The sequence below is a fragment of the Python bivittatus genome, unplaced genomic scaffold (genome assembly GCF_059951505.1).
Source record: "Python bivittatus isolate LINGU-HERP-01145 unplaced genomic scaffold, Pbiv_v1 ctg000850_np1212, whole genome shotgun sequence".
Lineage (NCBI taxonomy): Eukaryota > Metazoa > Chordata > Lepidosauria > Squamata > Pythonidae > Python > Python bivittatus.
The window spans coordinates 14,929,515-14,952,479 of NW_028277112.1; the positions used below are offsets into that span (position 1 = coordinate 14,929,515).

The window sequence follows — 22,965 nt, forward strand, 5'->3', positions numbered from 1 at the left end:
AAAGAGGAATTTAAATTGTGTGTTTTCAGATATGTTTTCATACTCTGTACCTGTGTTGGTTTTTCTCTGGCTGGAACTTTGAACTGTTTTTTAGTGAATAACTTCGTTGTTGCAAAATCAACTTTATAATAAAAACTTAACTATATCGTATTTGATCTTTGAAATTTTAAAAGAGTACAGATACATGCTACATAACTATGAAAAATATTAAATGAAAATGAATTAAGCTGCTGTAACAGTTCTAATGCATTACAATTGTTTATAGCTCTTTCCGTAGCCCCGAAGGAACTGCATCGAAAGTAATCATGCCACATCTAGAACTTCTTCAAATAATTGAGATGTGTCAGACAATGAGATTCAAACTGCAGAGACACCAACAAGTGAGTTTTGATAGCATGAGGAATCTATTTATATGAAAAATTCTTTTCAAATATAGGATCTGTGGCATCCATGAGGTATGTCAAAAAAGTCAAGATGGTGGTTGTGTCTGTGTGATCAAACCCCCAACCCTTTTTTATATACGTGCAACACATGCATACATGTAAAAAGTCAGGTCTTCATCCATGCAGTCATGGCTGCCATCTTGACTTTTCTCCAGTGATTAAAAGGTTACAAACAAGACTAGAAGAATACATTGTGAAGTTATACATATTAACTGCAGATAACTTTGTAGCTTTTTCAGAAGGTTAAATATTTTCATACTTTGTAAGAATGCAGATGTTTGTTCATGCTGTGAGAAATGTCCAATTACTGTACTGTATATCTTATCAGTTCATAAACCTATGCCAAAGCTGTGACATAAAGCTGTCATATCAATGCTTTGTCTATGGTGCATTGTCATATCCCTTCAGGGACCCTGGAAACATATTTTCATTAACTCTGTATGGACACCTCTGCTCAAAGTGAAAACCCTAGCCAAGCTATAGAACATCTGCCAACGTAGACACTAGTGATAATGTCAAAGATCAAGAGCCATTTTTCTGTGCTAGCCCTACTTTCTGCCAGCCAGCAACATAGCAAGATGGATGCCTGCCACAACCAGTGATATGTGAATTATTAGAAGAAAAGAGTAATTTTTACCAATATCTTAAGATGGCAACTTAAACATAGTTACGGGCTTGGTAGAGATTGGGACCAGGAATCCAATAAACAAGCAACAAATCCAAGGGATTAATATTGGATACTAGATAACCAGTTACCAGTTGAGTCATCATTTCAGCAATATTTCCTTACCTAAACAGAGAAGCAGAATGATCAAGGACAAAAAAGTAGTAGGAGTGTGAGCAACTTATAACTTGCTGCCAGCTTCCCCACTGACTTTGCTTGTGGGAAGCTGGCAGGGAGCATCAGAAATCTCCCTCCCTCCCTCCCTCCCTCCCTCCCTCCGCACCATTTTGCCCAATTGAAGGTTACAAACAAGACCCTGTAACCTGCTCCTAAGGAATGAAATCCAATTTTCACTGGTTTTTGTTTGCATTAGCTGTAATGGAACATAAGTCCTCTTCGGACATTGGGGAGGGGAGGGGGCTAGGTACAAGAATTGGGAATGGATGAGATAAGGTATCTCGAATCAGATGGGGGAGAATTAAGGTATTCTCCTTTTGGTGCCCTACATTAGATAATTCAGCTGCTGGTATCTCTCTGTGTCTGCATTTAAAACATGATTTTTGTGTTCCTGGTAATGTCATTTAAGCAAAAAACAATAGTAGGAGGTGGGGAATTTTCAAGAGGCCAGTTGTTTACTTTGGAAGGATTTAGTATAGTTTATAGGCCAAATATAATCTAGAATGTAAATTAATATATATATGGATCACTAATGAATAGTTCATAAAATATGGTGCATTTGTGCTGCCATAATTTTTTTACGTTTAATCTCTTGTCATTTTAACATTGTAACTGGCCTTTGTTCTTTCCACTTTTGAATTCTTGGCGTGTTGACCAATCTGCTAGTATACCTGAGTATTATGGTCTTTTCTGGCTGCTACTGCATATATATAAATCCTTAAATAAACTATCTTCCAGAGAGTTAATCTGTTGTAGCAAAGAATCTTGTGGTTCCTTAAAGGCTAATACATTTGTTATGGGTTTAAAAAGAAGCTAAATAGCTCGTTTCAGATGCCAAAGTTATGGCTACAGAGGGCAGTATAACTCAGTGTAAGATCTGTTCCAGAAAACTAGTGAATATTGTGCTCTGAAAACCAAGCTAGACATGCTTTTAAAGCAAACAATCAAGAAACATTTCCTTTAAGGCTCCTGGAAAGGATAAGATGGCAACTGATATGTCAGCAGGCTTCATTTTCAACTCTATTTGTATTGTTAGGATGGTGAACAAGAGTGACTAATATGAATGGACTGACTTCTCATCAATACTGCAGTAGTGCTATGATTCCTATACTAGATCTGTTCATTCAAAACTAATTTGCTACATGTTAAGAAATACACAGTTGCAGATGGTGTTCCTTATTCAAGCAGTGAACAGCAGATTAGAGAAGGGGTTCAGGTGTAAGAATTAGATGTTCAAATTGCCTTGGTGCCATCATCATTAGTAAGTCTTTGTGCATTGGCAGCCATCATCACAATGAAAGGTCTAGCATTCAACATTTCCATCTTCTGGAAATCTCTCTGTCTCTCTTATGCATTTGAATACTTACAGTTTTGAATTATGTATAGTAGCTGTTCTTAAAGAAAAAAAATTGCAGCATTATAGCTGCTTTGACACATTTTAAAATTCTAAATAATTGTGCTACTATAAGAATGGGGGATCAGTGATCAACAGTAGTGCAAAATGAATTGGCAGGCAACTGCATACAATGTGGACCCATGCTCTGGTGTACAGAAATAATTTGAATATATGTTCTTGCCTTTTTTGGTTCTGTCTAAGTACTGAACAATAATATTCTATTTATTACGTTAAGAATGACATAGTAAATCATAGGAAGAGGGCTGGAAGTTACTGGTAAACCACTATTGTTTTGTTGACAAGAAAACAATATGGATGTGTCCATGTAGTCAATAGGAACTGAACATGACCAAGGGAGTCTTTACCTTTTATATTCATTTAATACTTTGTACAACTAAAGAATAAAGCTGTCTATAAAATATAAGTATTAGTAGAATAGAAAAAATATGAAGTCTTCAAAATTTTATGTGAGTCTGCTAGGAATTTGTTGATTGTCTTGAAAAAAGATAAGTCAATAAGAAGTTAGATAAAAAATGGTTAATTGATAAACTTATGTTAGAATAATTGCTTCTGATGCTTTGATTAAAGAACCTAGATTCAAACTTAACTTTCAAGAATTTTATCATTGACATTAATGAAGTAAAGCATTTTTATCATTAAAAGAAGGGAACTTTCTTAGAGCCTGTATATATTTACAAACTGAGATTTATTTATTTTTTATTTATTTCTTCAATTTATATAGCCACCCATCTCAGACCAGTGAGATGATTTAGACTGGCTGAATTTAGCTCTACATAATTGTTTTAAAATATCCTACTACATGTTTCTTTCAGGTTTCTGATCTGTCAAAACTTGCATTGCCTTGGACGTTTGGAGGGAATCTTGCTGTCCAACCGATAACCCTTTTGGATGTTTGTTACGGCAAAATAGAAAATTTAAATCTTAGATATGTGGTAAGGCTTTAATAATATGAAAGTCAATATATTTGACTTTGACTTTGTTTTCTAGTTTTTGCCTTGTATAAATGTCATTTTATTCTTTTCAACCCAATGTAATGTTGGAAAGAAATAATGTGAAGAGGCTCAGGACTCTGTCCACCTATCTGTCTCTCTGTCAGCAGGATAACTCTGGAAATAGAATGGATTTGGCATGGCATAAGAAGTTGACAAAAGAAAGACCAGCGTGGAAAATGAGCTGGATCTGGCAGGGAGCTGTGGAGAAAAACATTTGAGAAGAAAAAAATTCCCAGTGCCACCCTATCAAAGAAACGGTTGCGTATTAGTTTGGAATGCTGCTGACTACTCCATTCTAAGTCCTCCTCCCTCCTGGTCACTTGACCTAGAGTGGAGCATATGTAGCTCAGTGCTCACTGTACTAACACACACAGATGCCACATAAGGGTAGAGCAGAAGTGCACACAGACACACAGATGCAATGCATATGCAGCACCCTGATTAGATTTGCTTACACACACACAGAGGGAACATATTTGTATCTTCCCACATTAGAACCTTACGTGTGCGCACACACACACACACACATACACCCAGACTATACACATGCGCTTGCCCTTATTAGAACCTACAGACATACAGAGGCAACACATATACATACACCCTGAGGAGAGTGTATACCGGAAACATTATTTTGTTACATATAAAATAAATAAATACATACATACAGATGGCCACTGGGGTAAAGGGATTGGAAAGAATTCTGGAATCCATGCCTGTATGTTTTTCCTACCTAGATTATTTATTGTATATTCCTATATTAATGCCAATTAGCATTAATATCAAAGCATTTATTCTTCTTACTTTTGAGCTGTAGATGCCAGGATCCCTGATAGTTTGTGTTCTGTAAAAAAATCATTAAAAGTGAATCAAAAGGGTTTTGTACATCAAAGCATTCTGATTTAATGGCAAAATTATGTACCTGATAGAATTATTTGAACTAGCTCTCCCAAGAAATGACTTATGCAAGCATCCTTTTCCGTAAGCAATCATACAAACTGTATGTAATTAAAATAAAAGGAAAGAACACTTTCCTTAAAAGAGAACCCTGAGCTATGCAGTGATGCCAACACATTTGTTCTGCATGTGGTGTGTGAATCCTCTAGCATATGTGTTGCAGGATACATATTTTGTTCATAACTGTTTCTTTGCCTAGCTTTGAGTCCACAAGTATTATGAAGAATTAATTCGTGCTTTGGGTCAGTAGTAGAAAAATGCTAATGCAGCTGGAGGTTTGATCTGAATTGCAACTCTGTAAGGAATTAAATGTGCCATGAGTCCCTGTACTAGGGATAGTCATTTGTGACTAAGAGAAGCAATGATGCCTTGCTTTCCAAACTCTCATTTTTGTTAACTATCCACAAAATGCCAGTTCTTGATTTTGGAGAGGTAAGTGTGGAAATAAAAGCAGTCCTTGATAGCTGACATGTAAAAGAAGAAAAGTGCATTTCTAACCTCAGTAATATATCGACGGTGTCACTTTTAGAATCTGGACTGAAGCAAATTGGCAATGACAGCTCCTGATTTCCACTGATCTCACTTGAAAAACACTGAGAAAGGTATCTCTGCAAAGAAGCTTCCTTGTTGAATTATTCATGAAACTAACTTCATCACATGGAGCACCTGCTGAGAAAAGCTTGCATTGCATATTAACATACGTGCATCAAGCTTTACTATTAAACCCTACTACCAGCATGCCATTTGCTGTGACAATCATAATACTCCAAGTTAGGGGCAATGACAAATAGAAGGCTTACATTGGGGAACATTTCACATTTTTAATTAGCTTTGGGAAAAGGTCACATTATAGAAATATGAAAAGAGTGACATTCATTCTTTTCTAATACATGTTTGTAATTCGAAGATTTTTTTCATCTCATAGGCTACTCTTAAAATATGTGGAGCTTTCATACCAACTGAAGTAATCTATATAATGATGAACACATTCACTTGGCACTACAATAAATTTAAATGAGATTTTCTATTAAAACATTGTATCCAAAACCAGAGGACATTACTTTACCTCCCAGTTTTTAATTTTTTTATTAGGGTATATAGGTATAATTTGGATCTGTATTTAAGGAGTGTGTGCAATTCTCTTGAAATTGCATGTAAGAATTGTAGTTGTGGAGCTTTTGACAGGATATAAATAATAAAATATTTATTTAACAACAGTGATAAAATATTCTCTATAGCTCTCAACCTGAATCACCTAATCTATATAAAATTTATAGTTGCTTTTGTTATTAACGAACAATAATTCAGCCTGCCTTCTGGTATATGGGGAATCATATGTGTTTTTAAACAGTTCTTCCATGTAATTAAGTAGTGTGGGCTGTGTGTCTGAAGTCTATTCTTCTTTTTCTTTACTTACAAATCTTTACAATTCACTGTTTGAGAGGTGGAATCAGCAGGCAGTGTATTTAATCCCCTGCCTTAACTCTTTTAAAGAAAATCAGTGATCAGCAAAGGACTGTCTCTGATCATACCAGATGATACTGCTTGAATTGAATTGCACAGAATTAATGATATTTCTACTTCCTCAAATACATATTCAATAGGTTTTGGCCTTTTACTTTAATCATTCCTTGTAAAAACTGAGGGCTATGAGAAGAAAGTGAGCTGAAGTAGCTGTACAAGCACATGCATGCAAAGACAATCCATAGCAATATCTAAGCAGTTGTTTGAGCCTTGCAAAAATGTGGCTGCTTTAATGATTTGGAAAGAGGTGTTTTGTATACGTACTCCTGCACTGCTTTTGAAGGCTTTGCAGACTGAATATTTTGGCTGAGATCCGGTTTTGTTGTTTACTGATAAAACTGCTTCCATTGACCACTAAGGAAAAGGGTGAATTTTCTTTTTAAAAATATCTATATATCATTTTTCACACGTTTGTAAAGCATAATACAAGTGTTTTGGGAAAGAGAACTTGTTTTCAAGCTCAGCTACTATACTGCCTAATTATTGAATATATATTTTAAGGAAAATATTATTTATTTCATGTTAGTATGCACTTCCCTGTGCTTGGTGTAATATACTAGCAAGTTTACGCTGGCGCTTGTATGTGTGTATGTGTATGTGTATATGTATATACTGTATATGCATATACAGTATATACATAAAAGAAACTTGTTTAACTTACAATGAAGGCCCTAGAGAAAATTAGTTGTATATTGGAAACATTTGAAAAAGAAAGCACCATGTGGAATGTCTTAGATCTTTGTTTGAAATTAAGTAGTCAGAAGCCTTCAGCAACAAGGGTATTGAGCAAATAGGAGGGATTCATCAAAGCTCACTTGACTGGGCATCCTTCCTCCTTGTGCTGTAAGATGAAGTGTGATGCTCTTTGTTGTTGTTTGTTATTCTTCATCTGTTGTTTGCTCAGACCTGAAACCCCAAGAATAAGATGAACCAATTCGAAATTATTTGGAAAGATTATCTTAAGCATCAGGCCAAGTGAATAATTTAAAATAGAACACCAAAAAGGAGTGTTTCTGAAGTTACAGAAATACATTTCAGAAGGCATTTTAATCTTTATCTAATCTTTATCCAATATCTGCAAAATGCCAACATTTCAAACCTGATAAGGAATTTCCACTGATATAATTGAAGAGGAAGTGATACTAGCTTATTTCCCACTTGCCTTGCTATTCATGGTACTTTACTATTTTTGTGAAAGTCTGAGGAACCATTTGGAAGTAAATGAAAAATAGCTTTCGGATTAGTACAGAGAGGAAGAAACAGACAAAAATAGCCTTCTCTCCATTTGTGCCAGTGGGAATAGCCTTTCTCCAGATATAGTCTGTATTGCTATTTCCTGTCTTCTGAACAAAGAAATGGATGACTTAGGTATCTCTAACTAAAGTCCCAGCATAATATTATCTGGAACACATCTGATGCAGTTTACTTTCCCTATTTTAAATAGTTTTATTATTTTCTGTTTGAATATTAGAATTGATCAATTGCCTCGTTTTTAATTGTGTTTGGACTGGTTTATGTGTGTGTGCATGTGTGTGTGATTTACGGCTTCCTTTCGGTATCATGTACCTTCCATTGTCCTTTCTGTGTATGTCTGTACACAGAATGTATGTATGTGCACGCATGTATTGGTGATTCAGTGTTTTCTGCTGCATTGAAATAACACCTGTTTTTCATTTGCAGTTTTCTGTGTGTAAAGAATAATATTAGCTGTATGAAGCATAATTATGACTAACAGTGGGAAACATCAGTGATTAAAATGAAATTTTCAAAACTGTATATAGATTAGAAAGCTCATTCACATTGTGGTGTTCAAGCATGAAAAATATGCATGGGCAGCACTTATTTTTCCTTGGGCCATTATTTTAAATAGATATTTGTTGTCTGATACATTTTCAGAATGGATACTAGTCCATTTTTTTGTTTTTGTTTCAGCAGCATTTCCTTACACTTCTGTGCCTTTGCTTTTAACTTCAGTAAAATTCTAATCTTTTTATGCTGATTACTTCAAAATGAGCTCTTGCAATGTCTTTTTCATTTTCACTTGATGAAAACATGCTGTTCAATACATTGCAAGTAACAGCTGGCTAAAGGTTTAAACAGGAAAAGAACATAAGATTCTGTGGTAGGTAAAAGATAAACATTCTCTTGTTTATACTTTTCTAATACTCTGTTTAGAAGTTTGCAATTTTTAATCCCTCCCTCCCTTTTACTACTTTTGCTCTGAGCTGTTCTTTTGGAAAAACAATCAGCCCTGTTTGGAGAGTGGCTTTGATCTCTGTTTTCTTATTTATTTTAAGAAGCTAGAAGTCTGGCAATTTGTTGTGTTTTTTACTTTGTCAGATCATGCCCCCTCAACACATGTTCTCCACAGATGGCTTGGAAAGGGGAAAAAAGGCCCAGCAGAATGCCTGAAGTTTGATGTTCCACCAAGTTCCCAAGATATTTTTTTTTATATAAATGTCAGTGTGTTTGCTGTTGTGCCTGCAGGTGCTCAGTTAGGCAAGTGGCCTTTCACCTGGCATAATTAACTTGTTTTTATTTCCTCAGATGTTTATCATTTTTATCTTAACCTTTTTTTGATTGTTATTGTTTTCATAGAGTGCTCTTGAAGGAAAACTGAGCAAGTTGTGGAGACACCTGCTTGCCATGAGGCAAAATCTGAGTTTCATGCTCGCCCCAGGACAAGCGTCCTCTGAAGCAGCTCATCAGATTCTACCAACTGTTGTTTATGCTCGGCTGATAAATCAAGTAGTTCAGTGTCATCAGTCTGTGGAGGAATGTTGCACTGATTTGCTCACTTTGACACTTCTGGTACCTTCAGCTCCTTGGGTGAGTATAAGGTGCGATATATTGAAAAGTGACACTTTAAATACTACCCCAAATACTACTGGAATACTCAAAATTCTTCTGGAATCAGGCTGTAGTCGTTTTGATATATTCTTCAATGTTATTTGACCTGAGACAAAAGTTGTCATTTTCTCAGAGACAGAGAGAAAATGTAACATAAATTAATTGCTGGTATTATCATTACCTAAAATGCTTTGTGCATGACATCAAAATGATGTTTTGTGTGATGTGATGTCATGATACAAATTATGCATTTGCTTCAGTGCAAAACAACATGCCATTATGATGGCATGCAATGTCATTTGCCCCCCTTTGCAGACACTCCATGCATCATAGTCTTTTCCTTCTTCCCTTCCTTCTCTCAAGTGTAGCTTTACATGAGCACCTGGAAGTAATGGCACAACAGGGTTTTCTTTCCATATGAAAGCTGCTCTGAAAGATTGGGCAGTACTGGAGCATGGAGGACCTCTGATGCAACTTCTCCAATTTTTCCACTGATGCAGGGAGGAATTGGGCTGCATTAGATTCCATGCTGACAGCAGAACATGAAATAGAGTGATTTAATATCAAGGGCAAAAGTCCATTACAGATTTGGGGTTTGTAGTACTTTCTAAAGAACTTTAAAAATGATCCCACCTTTTAGAGGTGTAGTAGTCCTTTCTAAGGACATTGAAAGTGGAAAAATAATTAGATACTTTGAAAAAACGATTACACCTGAAATGCATTGAACAACTACTGTAGGTAATATGATGATAAAGCACTTTAAAAATGATTTCTTGTCCTTTTTTCATTTGAGAACAAAGTGCCTAGCCTTTTCATCTTTTTATACCAGAACATATGCGGATGTTGCTAATTCCTAGTTTTGCAAGTTCATTTATTTCATTTTGTGCCACTGGGGTATTGTCCACCTCATTAAGTTGTCTGGATCTTGTTTGTGGTCTTTGCTTTTAATTCTGAGAACATACAGGTTTTATGTCCCCAATAAATATTTCTTAATTGAATACATGCAGGTAATCTTCGACTTATGATGACAATTGGGACACGTGATATGATTGTAACGTGTGACTGCATCACTTAGTGACAGCAATCCCTGCAGTCCTGGTTGCCGTCATTAACTGAATCTCATGTTTGTTAGACAAGGCAACTTCCTGCCAGCTTCCCACAACCAAAGTCAGTGGGGAAGCTGGTAGGAAGTTGCAAGTCCTGGCAGGCAGGCTGGGAAGTAGCTGCTGCTGGGTGGGGGAGGGCGTGAGGGGATATGTGGGGGTGCCAGGGAGGGTCAGGGATGGTGTGTGAGGGTGTGCAAGGGGTGCCTTGTGGGTTGGGGACGGTGTGCAGCAGTATGTGGTGGTGCACAAGAATTATCTTGTGGCTTGGGAAAGGTGCACCAGGGAGCATGGGGGTGCATGAGAGGCGCAGTGGGGGTTGGGGACAGTGCATGGGGTGCATGAGAGGTGCTAGATGGGCCAGCTGCGCAGCAGTGCATGAGAGATGCCATATGTGTTGGGTATGTGGGGGTGTGCAAGAGATGCTGCATGGGTTGGGTATGTGGGGGTGTGCAAGAGATGCTGCATGGGTTGGGAAGGGTGTGCGGGGTGCAGCATGGGTCAGGAAGGGTGCATGGAGGTGCATACGTGACTGATGTGACACGAGTGCAGAGGGGCTGTGGAAGGTGTGCTGGTGGAGGAGACACCCCAGCGACTTGCAACCTGCCCTGCTAGCTTCCCCATTGACTTTCTGAGGTAGCTGGCAGAGAAGATTGCAATCACGCAGGGTGTTTGGCAACTGGTCATAAGTGCAAATGGGTTGCCCAGTGCCCAGATTGAGATCATGTGACCATGGGGGTGCTGGGACAGCTATAACTCCAAGGACCAGTTATAACTACCATTCGTTCAGCACCATTGTAGCTTCGAACGGTCGCTTAACTAATCGTTGTAAGTTGAGGACTACTTGTATCAATGTTTTCAGAACTTTCAGTACATTGGAAGCATGATGGAATAGAAATGAGTATTATTTTCTGAGTACTGGCATGCTACAGAAAGACAATCTTTTCTAATGTTATTAAATAGCATTTTTAAGAAAATGAATTAACTTGAATTAAAAAGAAACACTATTCTGGCAACATTTTCAGAAACAGATTCTCAAACATAGTACAAGCTTTGGAATGGTCTTGACATTTTCAAACACCAGTGCACTTTTAAACTGATGAAGCATGTTCAAATCTGCTTCTCTAGAAAGAATGGGCTATTAGTGAAAGGAGTAAGTTGAGTCTTTTTGCAACAAGATGCAATTTCAGTATTTCATCTTAATGTAGAAACGATATAAACAAATATGTCAATGCAGGAAGTAGTGTCCTCCAAAACAGAAGATTAGGAAACTTTGAAAATGTTGTGGCAAGGTTCCCTTCGATTCTTATGGCATTGAGATCAAATTAGTGTATTGGCAAGTAAGTTGTTTTTCTCTTAAGGCAGTAGAATTTAACTCTGTGTGTAGATTATTGTCTGATAGCACTACCTATGGTGCATTATCATACAGTTTTAATTAGTCATAGGATACTTTGATGTCCCTCAAATGAACAGAATTCAGGAATAACTATAGTAATCTAATTTGAAATATTCCTACTTATTTTCATTTATCCTTTGAGGTTTTTAGTAGGTTCAATGAAAAATTTATAGCTAAACTTTCATTGAAAAATGCTGCCAAAGTAGAATTAAAATGGCTGAGTTTCTTATTTCATCTGTTTTTATAGTAGATAATTAGGAATGCAAGCCAACCTTTGTTAATGTTGGGATTTGTTTCCATTGAATATAAAGGGAATTAATTTTCAAATAATATTAGTTAAGATTGTACTGCATTATTTTCTTTGAGGAAAATAAAGTAACTTTCTGTTATAAAATAACTACAGGTGTAAACAAGTATAAGAACTGTAATATGGTTGAAAAGCATATGTTCCAGAAACATATCTGGATACTAAATTGACCTTTGCAAGACTAACTCTATGCGTTCCTTTCATTTACTACTGAGTTGCTTACTTTATTGGTTCTTCTCTTTCACAAGTTCAAGGGTGAACACCAATATGCGTATAGCTAAAATAACAAATTATCCGCAAAACAGGGAGGTCAACAAGGTAAGTAAAATTCCAAGATTTTCAGAAACGTTTCACATTAAAAACTAACTTCCCTCATTTATGGGGAAAGACAACAAATGGGGAAAGACAACAAAGAATATGTTTCTCATTCTAGTCTGAAACAGTTTCAGTATAGTCTCAATTTATTTCAATGAATATCTGATTTCTGGTTTATTTTAAATTACACCAAATTTATGGTTCATTTCTAATGCTAGACTTGAAAATGATCATCACTCTTTTCTCACACAAGAATTTCTTATGATTAAATGATTCTGAAAAGAAATGCAAATAAACATATTGGTCCCTTCCCTCTTACTATTACAAAAGTTACAAGGTAGATTGTTCTCCTATTTGTCTACCTCTCCATCCCCATGGTGAGATCAGTTTTCAGTACCATAGATTCATTTTGATTCTAAAATGCTATTTTCCTGGGAGAAACACTGAATCTCTTTTGCTTTAAGTCACAATCCATATTATGTATTTTTCTCCAGCTGAATTCCAGACAGACAAAAACATGCATTTAGAACAGTTTAGAAAAGCAGCTGCTGTGAGGGAAGTATTTGAAATATACCATAGCTGCTTGGGGAAGATGCAAGTGCCTTCAGACAAAAATGTGTTTTAGACATGAATGTGTAACAACTTGTTTATCCTGAGGCTCAGGTTAGTAGATGCTGAAAACACCATCTCAATGTTCAGAAATAAAAGTCAATAGTACTGTCAGCACTGGGAATGATACGGTGGGGGTGTGAGCTGTAAACTAATGAGATGAATCCAGAAATGAAGAGATTAATATACAATTTGGTGTTTTGTGACATTTCATTATCTACATCTATGAAAAAGAAGAACACGAATCTAAACTGCATCCAGTTATTTGTTTTTATAAATTAATGTGTGAGCATCAAGAAATTGGGAGCTGTTATTTCAACATATTGTTGTAAATTCAAGAAATTAATATATTTCATGTTAAAATTCTAAATATTAGAATCAGGTTTCTGGGAACAATTGAGTAAAAACCTTTCTTATAAACAAAAATGCCAAAGTTGAGGTAAAGGGATCCTTCATAGATTGCTTTTCAGTCCTGAACTTCACCCTTCAAATTTGTAAGTAACTTACTATTTGATTACTAAAGAGAAAATCCTTTTTCTGTTCTGAGAAGTTACTGTTGCATGATTTATGCCTCCTATACAAACAGATGAGAAGGCAGGAACATGATGCTTAGTATGAGAAAACAAAGAAACAAAACTAATAACTTTGCTTTCATTATAACATATCTTATAATAAGATAATATCATGCAAGTCCTTTCTCCAAATTGAAATCAGCAGGATCCGAATGTGCCAAGCCACTTGTCTGAATGGGGAAGGATCCATTCTAATCCTCTTCCCTTAAGGCAGGGTTACCTGGTAAGTGAGTCCTTGTAAGTCAGCCAGGTGCATGGACCAACTCTCATGATTCTCCAGTTATTGTAGAAGATCCTCAGGTTGAGGAATGCTGCTATTAGTGATTAGTGTTATCAAATGTGATTTTTGCTTTCAGATGCTATCCCTGAAGTCTCTGGACTGGCAATATAAGCTGCCTGAAAAGCACCTGCAAGCACAAAATTTCTCTGTAAATATATGAGTTAAGAGTTCTCTTCAAGGAAACCCTTTTCAGCATCATGAGAACTAAATAGCTAATGGGCTAGTCACCTGCTACTGTTATCCAACAAGCCCCCCCCCCAATCAGTTTTGCCACAATATAGTTAGATGTAGCTATTGCTATGGTTGAATTTTCTCCTATCCTAAAGGATATAATTCAGTCAAAGGCTTATTGTGATTTACATATCATTAGAAGTGAGGATGTATATCTATAGAGCTTTAAAACTGCATTTTTGTATACTATATTGATTTTGCAGTAATAAACTAACATATATTGAATAATACAAATAACCTTAAATGCTTTTGAAAAGGACATGACCTTCTCATTAGTTTTTCAGGAATAAACATTTGTTGTAGTAGAATTTGTATAGACATTGTTATGCTGCAATAAATGATAATCTTATTTTTTAGTATTATTTTTACCTTGTTGAACCAGCATTTTGAAAATAGGATTGTTTGCTTGAATTGGCTGATTTAGCAAAAATGTATTAATTAATGATTAACATAGATGTAGGCTTAATTATCTCTAATTTGTTTTTTGAATATGATAACCCCATATGAGAACACAAGCACCTAAATTCTCTAAAGGGTTGTGGACAGTTATTTATGGTATTAGTAAGCAAGGACATTTAGTGCCTCAGGAAGTGGGTGGCTGTGATGAATTATTTAAGAGTCTTTTTATGTTTTTTTCCCATGAAGATGGAAAGAAAAAAGCCTTGCTGAAGTCTCATGAATAAACCTACATTCTCTAGAGTATCAGAACCAAAGGAAAAGGGATCAGGAACTGACATCTGATGCTTTCTAGTCCTGAGTTGATGTAGCAATATAATAAAATTCATTGGGCTCTCCATTAATTTTAGCCAAATTATACTATAAAATGACTTGATTTGTATCTACTCAGATACACAATCAAGCAAGTATTTATAAAACAGTGTGTTACATTGCTGGGTATACTAGATGTTACATTTTATTTCTTACAGAGACTTACAAATCAAATAACAGCCAGAAACACGGAAATAGTAAATATAATCTGCATGTAAGGAGCAGTTTTCAAAACTGTCAGTTCTTGTGGAACAGAAAGATAGGACCCAGAATTCTTTCATCTGATGGTGTTGGTTACGTTGAGCCATTTCTCTTAGTGTTCTTTCTAGTATGTTTTGGATGCTTTAATCTTTTTTTCATTACTCAGAGGGTTAATTATGATATTGGTTGGAAATTCTTCTCTAGCTGGGAATTAGATCATGAATTCTGTGATAGGAATATAGCGTCTAGCCAAAACCACAGGAGTATTTATAGTGCGATCCCAGCAGAGCCACTAAACATGCCATTTAGAAGTGATAGAATTTCATAAATATTTAGAAAGTATATATAAATGTCAGCATCCTCCTTAAATATCTCTGAAACTTCATAATAGTTAAGAACACTTAGCTCATGGTTCAGGAACTCTGAATATTCTAGATTTTAATTCCTTATGGCTGCTGGAAGGATTCTGAAAACAACCGAAATTGGATTTTCAAGGATATTTCAAACTTCTAAGAGTAAGAGATATTGTGGGATTCAATACATGAAAGACTATCTGTAATATAAGCTTTGTTGTTGAAAGGAAGCAGTCAGCTGTATTCAGTAAGCATTTTGCATTAGCAGAAAACATTTCCATTTATTGAGTTTTGCAGTCATCTGTATCCACATGTCTCCTATTCCATTATTCTCCCTTGCCTACCCGAAAAGGGCTGGTGACTCCCTGGAAGTAAAGAAGATATAGTGTAGAGAGCTGCTATAGATGAAAGAAAAATTGTACACCAGTACTTTCAACTAAGGCAAAGCCACGTTTGTTACTAAGACATGGATTTCTAACAAGTTGTCAGTGAATGCTCTTTTAGGAATTGCAGCCTCAGTACAATGAATGAAAATTGAGTGTGGCAGTAAATATCAGTAGGCACCTCCAGCTGCAATTCTGCTTTCCATAATAGAGAGGATTGTGTTTTGAGAGCCAGGAAGTAATATTTTAAATGTAACCATTAAAATAGTATTTTAGTTTCAAGAATATTATATCAATGTTCTATAAAATATTTTTATCAGTCTCTCTCCATTCTGGGAGTTATTATTGGACATGATATGGACATGTTCTTTTGTTACTACTGACTTTATTTTGGTCTCCAGAAACTGCCTATTTTATCCAAATATACAAAAATATAAGCCAATTATCAAAGGTCAAGTTGAAGCTTTTAAACAGGTTAGATACAACAGGTAATCAACTATTACAGGGAATAAAATTTGGAGAGCCGCTCTGCAGTGAGATGGGTGGTGACAAATTTGAAATATAAATAAATACATAAATAAGCACCAACATCTGAAGGAGCCCAAAATAAACAAGGTTGAAGTGAAGGTTTTCCTTGATACATTAATGTAAATCTGCCAATTCCTGAATGTACCTATTCCAGTTTAAAAAATGGATGAATCTCAAATTCATTGGTTGATACTTAAGTTTGAATAAGTCTAACTGAAGATTGTGCATTTATTCATTAATTATGTGTGTTCACCAAATGATCCATATATGACTGACTTGATTACATATAATTTACTCTTGTGTTGGACACATTCAGTAATTGCTGCAAAATGTAATCAGATGAGTGTTTCAGTCAATTTTATTTCTTTATTTTGCTTTGAAGGCTAAACTGAATAAAACTGCCTAGATAAGTAAAATTAGAAGAATAAAAAAAATGGCACGTTATCTGTTTTTGTTAGACATAGTAATGATATTAACTTATTTATTTATTTTTCTTTTAACCTATTTACTGTATTTTTCCGACTATAAGATGATACTTTTTTCTAAAATCCTTACCCTAAAAACTGAAGGGCGTCTTATTCAAGGAAGTCAGCCAAGAATCGCGCGGTTCCAAACTGCCCATACTTTGTTTCTGCAGAGAGGCTTCCTCCTATTGCTAGCCTCCAATCACGAGTGAAATAGCTTGTCTCCCAAACAGACTTCCTCCAATCACGAGCCTGATGTAACTGACGTCAGCTGATGCTGAACAAACCAATTAGAGGAAGGCTGATTGCAGAGACAAGCTATCTGCAGTTTCACTCGTGCTTGAATGTAATCAGTTAAGCAAAAGAGCCTGGAAATAGAGCTGCAGAGAGACGGTTTGGACCTCCTCCCACCGAGTGTATCAGGTCAATGTTAACTAATTACTAAATAAAAATGTGTTCTGCACTATCTTTAAAATATTGATTTTTTAATTTTGGGCTGGAAAAGTGGGGGTCGTCTTGTACATGGGGGCGTCGTATTGTCGGAAAAATATGGTATTTACAACTTATTTTCAGTTAAGTATTGTAAAGATAGTGAAGTCATGCAAAAGCTGTTAAAAGATAAGAGACAGTAAACAAAATCTTAATCCTAGGAAAGAAGTAAGCATAAGAAAAAGACTCAAAATAATCTCGCCTTGATCCTGTATGGTAGAAGAGAGGACTGAGGAAAACTCTGTCAGGCTTTCAAGATTCTGTTCTTACACTCTATAACAACAAAGTAGAGTGCTAGTCGATCTTGTGGTGTCTGATTCCTGACCTGGCTTATCTTGAAGGGCTAACAAATATGTATTTAGCTTTCTGAAAAAAAATCTTGTTGCAGATATTGAATTTAAAAGAAAATAAAGTAAACTGAAAAACAATATACAAAACAAGACTATTGAGTTATAGTTGGAAGGGGAAATTAGGCCATTGAATGAAATCTTCTGTTCAATGCCTCTTTTATGTTTGACTTATTTGAAGCTACCTCCCACTGGTGACTCATATGGAGCTATGATCAACTACAATTCAAAGATCCTTTTCACATCTCCCATCCTACTTTATCATTTGTTTTTTTTTTTATAAAGGGAAGACGTTTGTCTCTCTCAAATTCCATTTTGTTATTTTTAGTCCACTACTCTTATGTATACATCATCTTGATTTTTATTTTTGTCTCTTGAGAGACTTAACCATCTCACTGAATTTTATATCATCTGCAAATTTGATAAGTATCTAAGTCAGTGATAAAAATGTAGAAAAACTTGTGGCATTCCTCTTCAGTAACCCACTCCAGTCTAATGAGAAACTGTTGATAAGCATTCTTTAAATACTTTTTAAGCTACTATGGATCCACCTAATAAGACATGTCATCCAGTCCATATTTAACTGTTTTGCTACTCAGAATAACATGGGGCTTTGCCGAAACAAAATGTGTTATTATCCACAGCATTCCTATAATCTACTGATGAAGTTATCCTATCAAAACTGAAATTAGTGTGACATTTCACAAATCCTTTTAAATTTCTAGCAATCACTGCATTTTTTAAAAGAAGTTTGAAGATTAGTTGCTTTATGATTTGTTGAAAAAATCTACCCAACAATATCAGATTGACTAGTCTGTTGTTTCTGAATTCTTCTTTGCCCCTTTTTTGAAGATAGGGACATTTCCCTCCTCTAGTCATCTGGTACTTAATAATTTTCCAAGAGTATTCAAAAATAATGAAGGGAGGTTTAGCCACGCTATCAGGAAGTTTGTTTGGTACCCTAGGATGTAATTCATCTGGTTCTAAAATTCATAGTTGCTGAAAATCAGTAGGTATTCTATAACGGTGTCTCTTTCAAGTTCAAGCTGTAATCCTTTTCCAGCCAGTAGCATCTGCAGGAACTTGCCGGTTTCATCAGAAGGATGAAAGCGAAGTCACACTGCAAGGTCAGCCCCTTTTGGGTGAATGTGGAAGGTCACAACACATATAGAGAAGGAGTGGGATTTGCATGGTGATGCTGTGCAATCTTCCTGACACCCACCCCCACCATCTTCCTCAACTGCTGGGTACAATTTATTTCTCACAATTGCCCAGCTTAACACATTCAGTCTTGCTGGAGAAGGCTGGCTGAATATAAGAATTGAATAGCTCTGCCTTTTCTTTGCCTTTTGGTATTTTTTGCTATTTTTATTGAGTTACTTTTTCCTTATTTTGAATGTAGATGGAGGTTTTTTATTATCCTTCATTAGCTTCAGCTTATTTTGAGTGGGTACCATCTCTACAAATGTAGGTTACCTGTATGTATGATATCTTTCTAACCTCTCCTCTTTTTATATTGTATACATATCCATATTGATTTGCAGATCCTCACAAAGCTCCTTATGCAGGCACATGGGCTTTTGCATTTCTTTCATCTCAGGAATTATTGTATATTGTGCTTTTAATTCCCCCCATGTTAGGAACTCCCACCCACTTGAGCTTTTTTCTGTTGGCTTCTCTTACCAAAAAGTACCACTCGCCATCACTGAGTTCATTAAAATTTGTTTTCTTGAAATTATTTATGTTTTAAAGTTTGTATTTTTACCTTATTTGCATAAATTGGGTATGCAAACCAGTCAAAGTCAGTTTCAGTTGAAGCTGCATATAACCTCTGTAAGTAAATAAGTATGTATTTTATGTTCATCTTTAATTTTATTTAAAATCAATCATTACATGATCACTTTTCCTATTTATTAAGAACAATTCAAGAATAGTTGATTCCCTTTTGTATTCTTTATAGTATAAAGTTTTCCTATCCAGTTAAAAATGCCAATGAAAATTATATGGAAAATCACTTTGAGTAACAAATTCCATGGTTCCTGCTTTATTAAATTAAACTAGAGTACTCATTGGAAAGACACACACATTTAGATTGTGCAATAATATGGGATTGGAAATACAGATGAATCATCAAAATCCAACACTATGAACATAAAATCCAGAGTTGTAAAAGAAGCAGATACTTAAGGTTTAAAATATGGAAATAAAAAAGAGAGATGAAAGTTGCTGCACTTACAGATCAGAATATAGAATATTATATGACTCTTTTCCATAATGTGGATGCTGTTTTCTTTAGTCTACAGATGGCAGCAATTTGCTACAATAATGGTATGCTGAGGCTTTCAGGTTTAACCAGTGTTTTTAATGCCTTGATGAAACATAAACATTAAAACTTGTTCATAGGGACTAGTGTAATTATAGCCCAACATAATTCAATAGGTTGACTTGAGTGTAGGAAGCCTAGGTTTTTGTTCATATATTGGTATTTTTGGCAGCAAGTAGCAGGCTATTATTTGTCAGCCCCCAAGCTTTATCTTTTAAAAATAATGTTAATACTAACTTTTGTAAAGTAAAATATTATAAAGTGCTCTGAATGTTAAAACTTTGTTGATGGGAGAAGGTAGAGCACTGAGCCTCCTAACTGTTAAAACACTATTGTAGTATAATGAATTTTTAGCATTGATTTCACAAACACTTTTTTCTCATGTTTTATTTATTGTGTTGAAGAGAAATGCTTATGTTTGTATTGATTTATAAAATTATGTAACATATATTTTGTAGAAACTATATTGTTACTTCTTTTTATTTTAAATTATATTGCCAACCACAATTATTGGTACCGTCTATACTCATGGATAAGCCCATCTGTGGATTAGCTGACCTTTGAATTTTTAACCAAAATACTATGAAAAATGCCAACCTTTATAAAGTACAGTATTACCGTATATACTTCTACATAAGCTGAATCTAATTTTGTAGATGTATTTTGGCATCTAAAATTCTTGCATGAGTCTATACAGTATTTCTTGAGGTTAGGATGCTTGTGAGGCATAGGATAAGTCATGGAATTATAAGTTGTGGAATTTTAGTGATTTCCTTGACTGTTTTTCCTCTGTTCTCAATCATTCACAAGTTTGTTGTTGCCCCTTAATAAAGAACAGAAAGAAACCTGTGTATCTTCTGTTTACTGTTGGAGATAAAGGAAAGTTCATGTAGGTTCCTTCAGAGAACTGTACCTGCATCTCCTTTGCAAGATGGGAGCCTTATTCCCACACATATATTTCCTGCTGGAGGGGATGAAAGAAGAGCTGGGCTGCTCATGAGCTGGGCTTCCATTATAGAGTAAAAGTAGTCCTCGGTTAACGATAGCAATTGGGCCCAAAATTTCTGTTGCTAAGCGATGTTTTAAAGCGCAATGTCATGTGATCATGATGCTTAGTGACAGCAGTTCCAGCACTTCCAGTTGCCATCGTTAAGCAAATCCCATGCCATCGTTAAGCATGATGTCACATGGTCACCATTTGCGACCACCTGCTGGCTTCCCCATTGACTTTGCTTGTCAGAAGCTGGCAGCGAAGGTAGCAAATGGTGATTGTGTGACTCTGGGACACTGCAATGTCATAATTGCAAGCTGGTTGCCAAGTGCATGGATCGCAATCATGTGACTGTGGGGATTCTGCAATGGCCAGAACTTCAAAGACTGGTTGTAAGTACTCCTTGTTCAGCACCATTGTAAGTTTGAATGGTTGCTGAACAAGTGGTTGTTAAGCGAGGACCACCTGTAATCAGGAAACCCTTTCTTCTGCCAACTATCATTGTAGTAACTTTCATGCAGAGATTTTTTTTGTTTCTGTCCCTTTCCTAATGTTTTATTAAAAATGTTCTTATTTAAATGCATAATTACAAAAGTGAATGTATTAACTTCATCAGCTCAGACCCCAAGGAATCCTACTATAAGTGGAGAAAGAACAGGTTCAAGTCCCACCATTCCTGACCTTGAAATAGAGGCTTTGACTTGGAAATAAAGGCAAGCCCTCTGACCCCATTCACAGCCCTAGGGAATGCCAGCAAGTAGAAAATACGGTGGACTCCTTGGTGGTCTCTCAGCTTGGTTGTTTGCTTGCAGATGTTTCATTTCCCAACTAGGTAATATCATCAGTGTCAGTAAGTGTGGAGTTTTCTCCCTGTTTATATATAATAGCTTGCCGTGCCAGTTATGGTGGGGGTGTGGTTTTTCTGCTTGATTGTTTGTCTGGTGTTAATCCTTGCTTATCTGGGTGTTGGCTGCTGGAGAGGATGTGTTCTGGTCTTTCAACTCTGAGCTGCATATATTCTCTTCTATTGGAACCAGAAAATAGCAAGGTGAAGACATGGGTGGTTGCACATGAAGGCACCTAACGGAAGTTGGCTATTTGCTTCTGCTGACTGCAGTAAATCATGGCTGTTCAGCTTTAACATATTCAAACATGCTTAGAACAAGAAACATGTACAAATTCAATGATGGCCTACCTTGAAGCTCTGTGTTGTGCTTACCCTGTGTTGTGAATTTTTGACCCCCAGACTGGATTAGACAACTGTGACTGACTCTCCCTTGGATCTTGACCATTATATTCAGATTGTTTTTTGGTGTTTAGACTTTCAAACTGAGTCAGATGCTACTGCTGTCTGACCCCTTGCAACCCAGATGAAGACTAATTTGTGGCTGTATGAGCAACTGCAGTCCTAAGTAGATTTTCTGATTCATGTTTGGCCTGTTTCTTTGTTCCAGAGTCTTGCTAAGTTGTGAAACTGGAAAACTTTCTGATTGAGATGTCATTTGATGGGGAAAAAACTCACAATGGCTCAAGCATTTCATGTTCTGATGAACAAAACATAAAACATGTTGAATGTTCCAGCTCTCAGCAACAATGGAAACTGAGAAGCCCTTTGCTTCCTTAATTTTTACACCAGGCTCAGAGTAGGAGGAATGGCTTGGGCAGGCAAAGATGATGGCCTGGACCTCTGGGTTATTTTTAGCCCAGGAGGAGGAACTTGAGGAAGTGTTGAAGGGAAGCAGGAGCAGTGGAGACAATGCTAAACTGGGAGGTGCTCACTCTGTCTGGTGGTTGGCCTGATTCCAGTTTGTTGCCCTTGTGCTGTGCTCTGAGCACTGGCCACTGGAACCTCTCTCCTGGACTTGGGGGCTGGAGTCTCTGTTATACAGCCAGCTATTTATGATCGTGATCTTATTGCCCATCTGGACACGAAGGGGGAGGGCTATGGGTCCATGAGGTGTATAGTAGAACTTGCCGTAGCAGCTGGATACCAGAGAGGTTGCTGAGTGCCTGAGGCAGAAATGGCCTATTAAGGTGTTTGGTGTTGCTATGAGGAGCTAGGGTGTGTGGGGGTATGGTGTGGTGTGAGAGGGAGGTAAGTAAGTGAAGAGTATGTGTGTGTTGGCCTGGGAGGGGATCAAGGAGTGTGAGGGAACTAAGGGAGGAGAAAGGGAAGGCATAAACTTGGAGATTGAGTCAGGTATAGGTAAGTATAATGGGGATCTGATGGTGGGTTCCCACTGGGGACATTATTTGAGAGAGGTCATGACATCTAGCCCTC

General features: G+C 36.4%; 1 protein-coding gene across 1 annotated transcript in view; it reads left to right on the forward strand.

Annotated features, from left to right (window-relative positions):
- The window catches only part of LOC112540858 (uncharacterized), a 47,906-nt gene that overhangs the window by 14,887 nt on the left and 10,054 nt on the right, over positions 1 to 22,965 (forward strand). Inside the window, exons 6-8 of the mRNA XM_025167843.2 lie at positions 266 to 380; positions 3,514 to 3,633; positions 8,773 to 9,003. Coding sequence (XP_025023611.1) covers positions 266 to 380; positions 3,514 to 3,633; positions 8,773 to 9,003 — 466 coding nt within the window. The remainder of the gene's footprint in view (positions 1 to 265; positions 381 to 3,513; positions 3,634 to 8,772; positions 9,004 to 22,965) is intronic.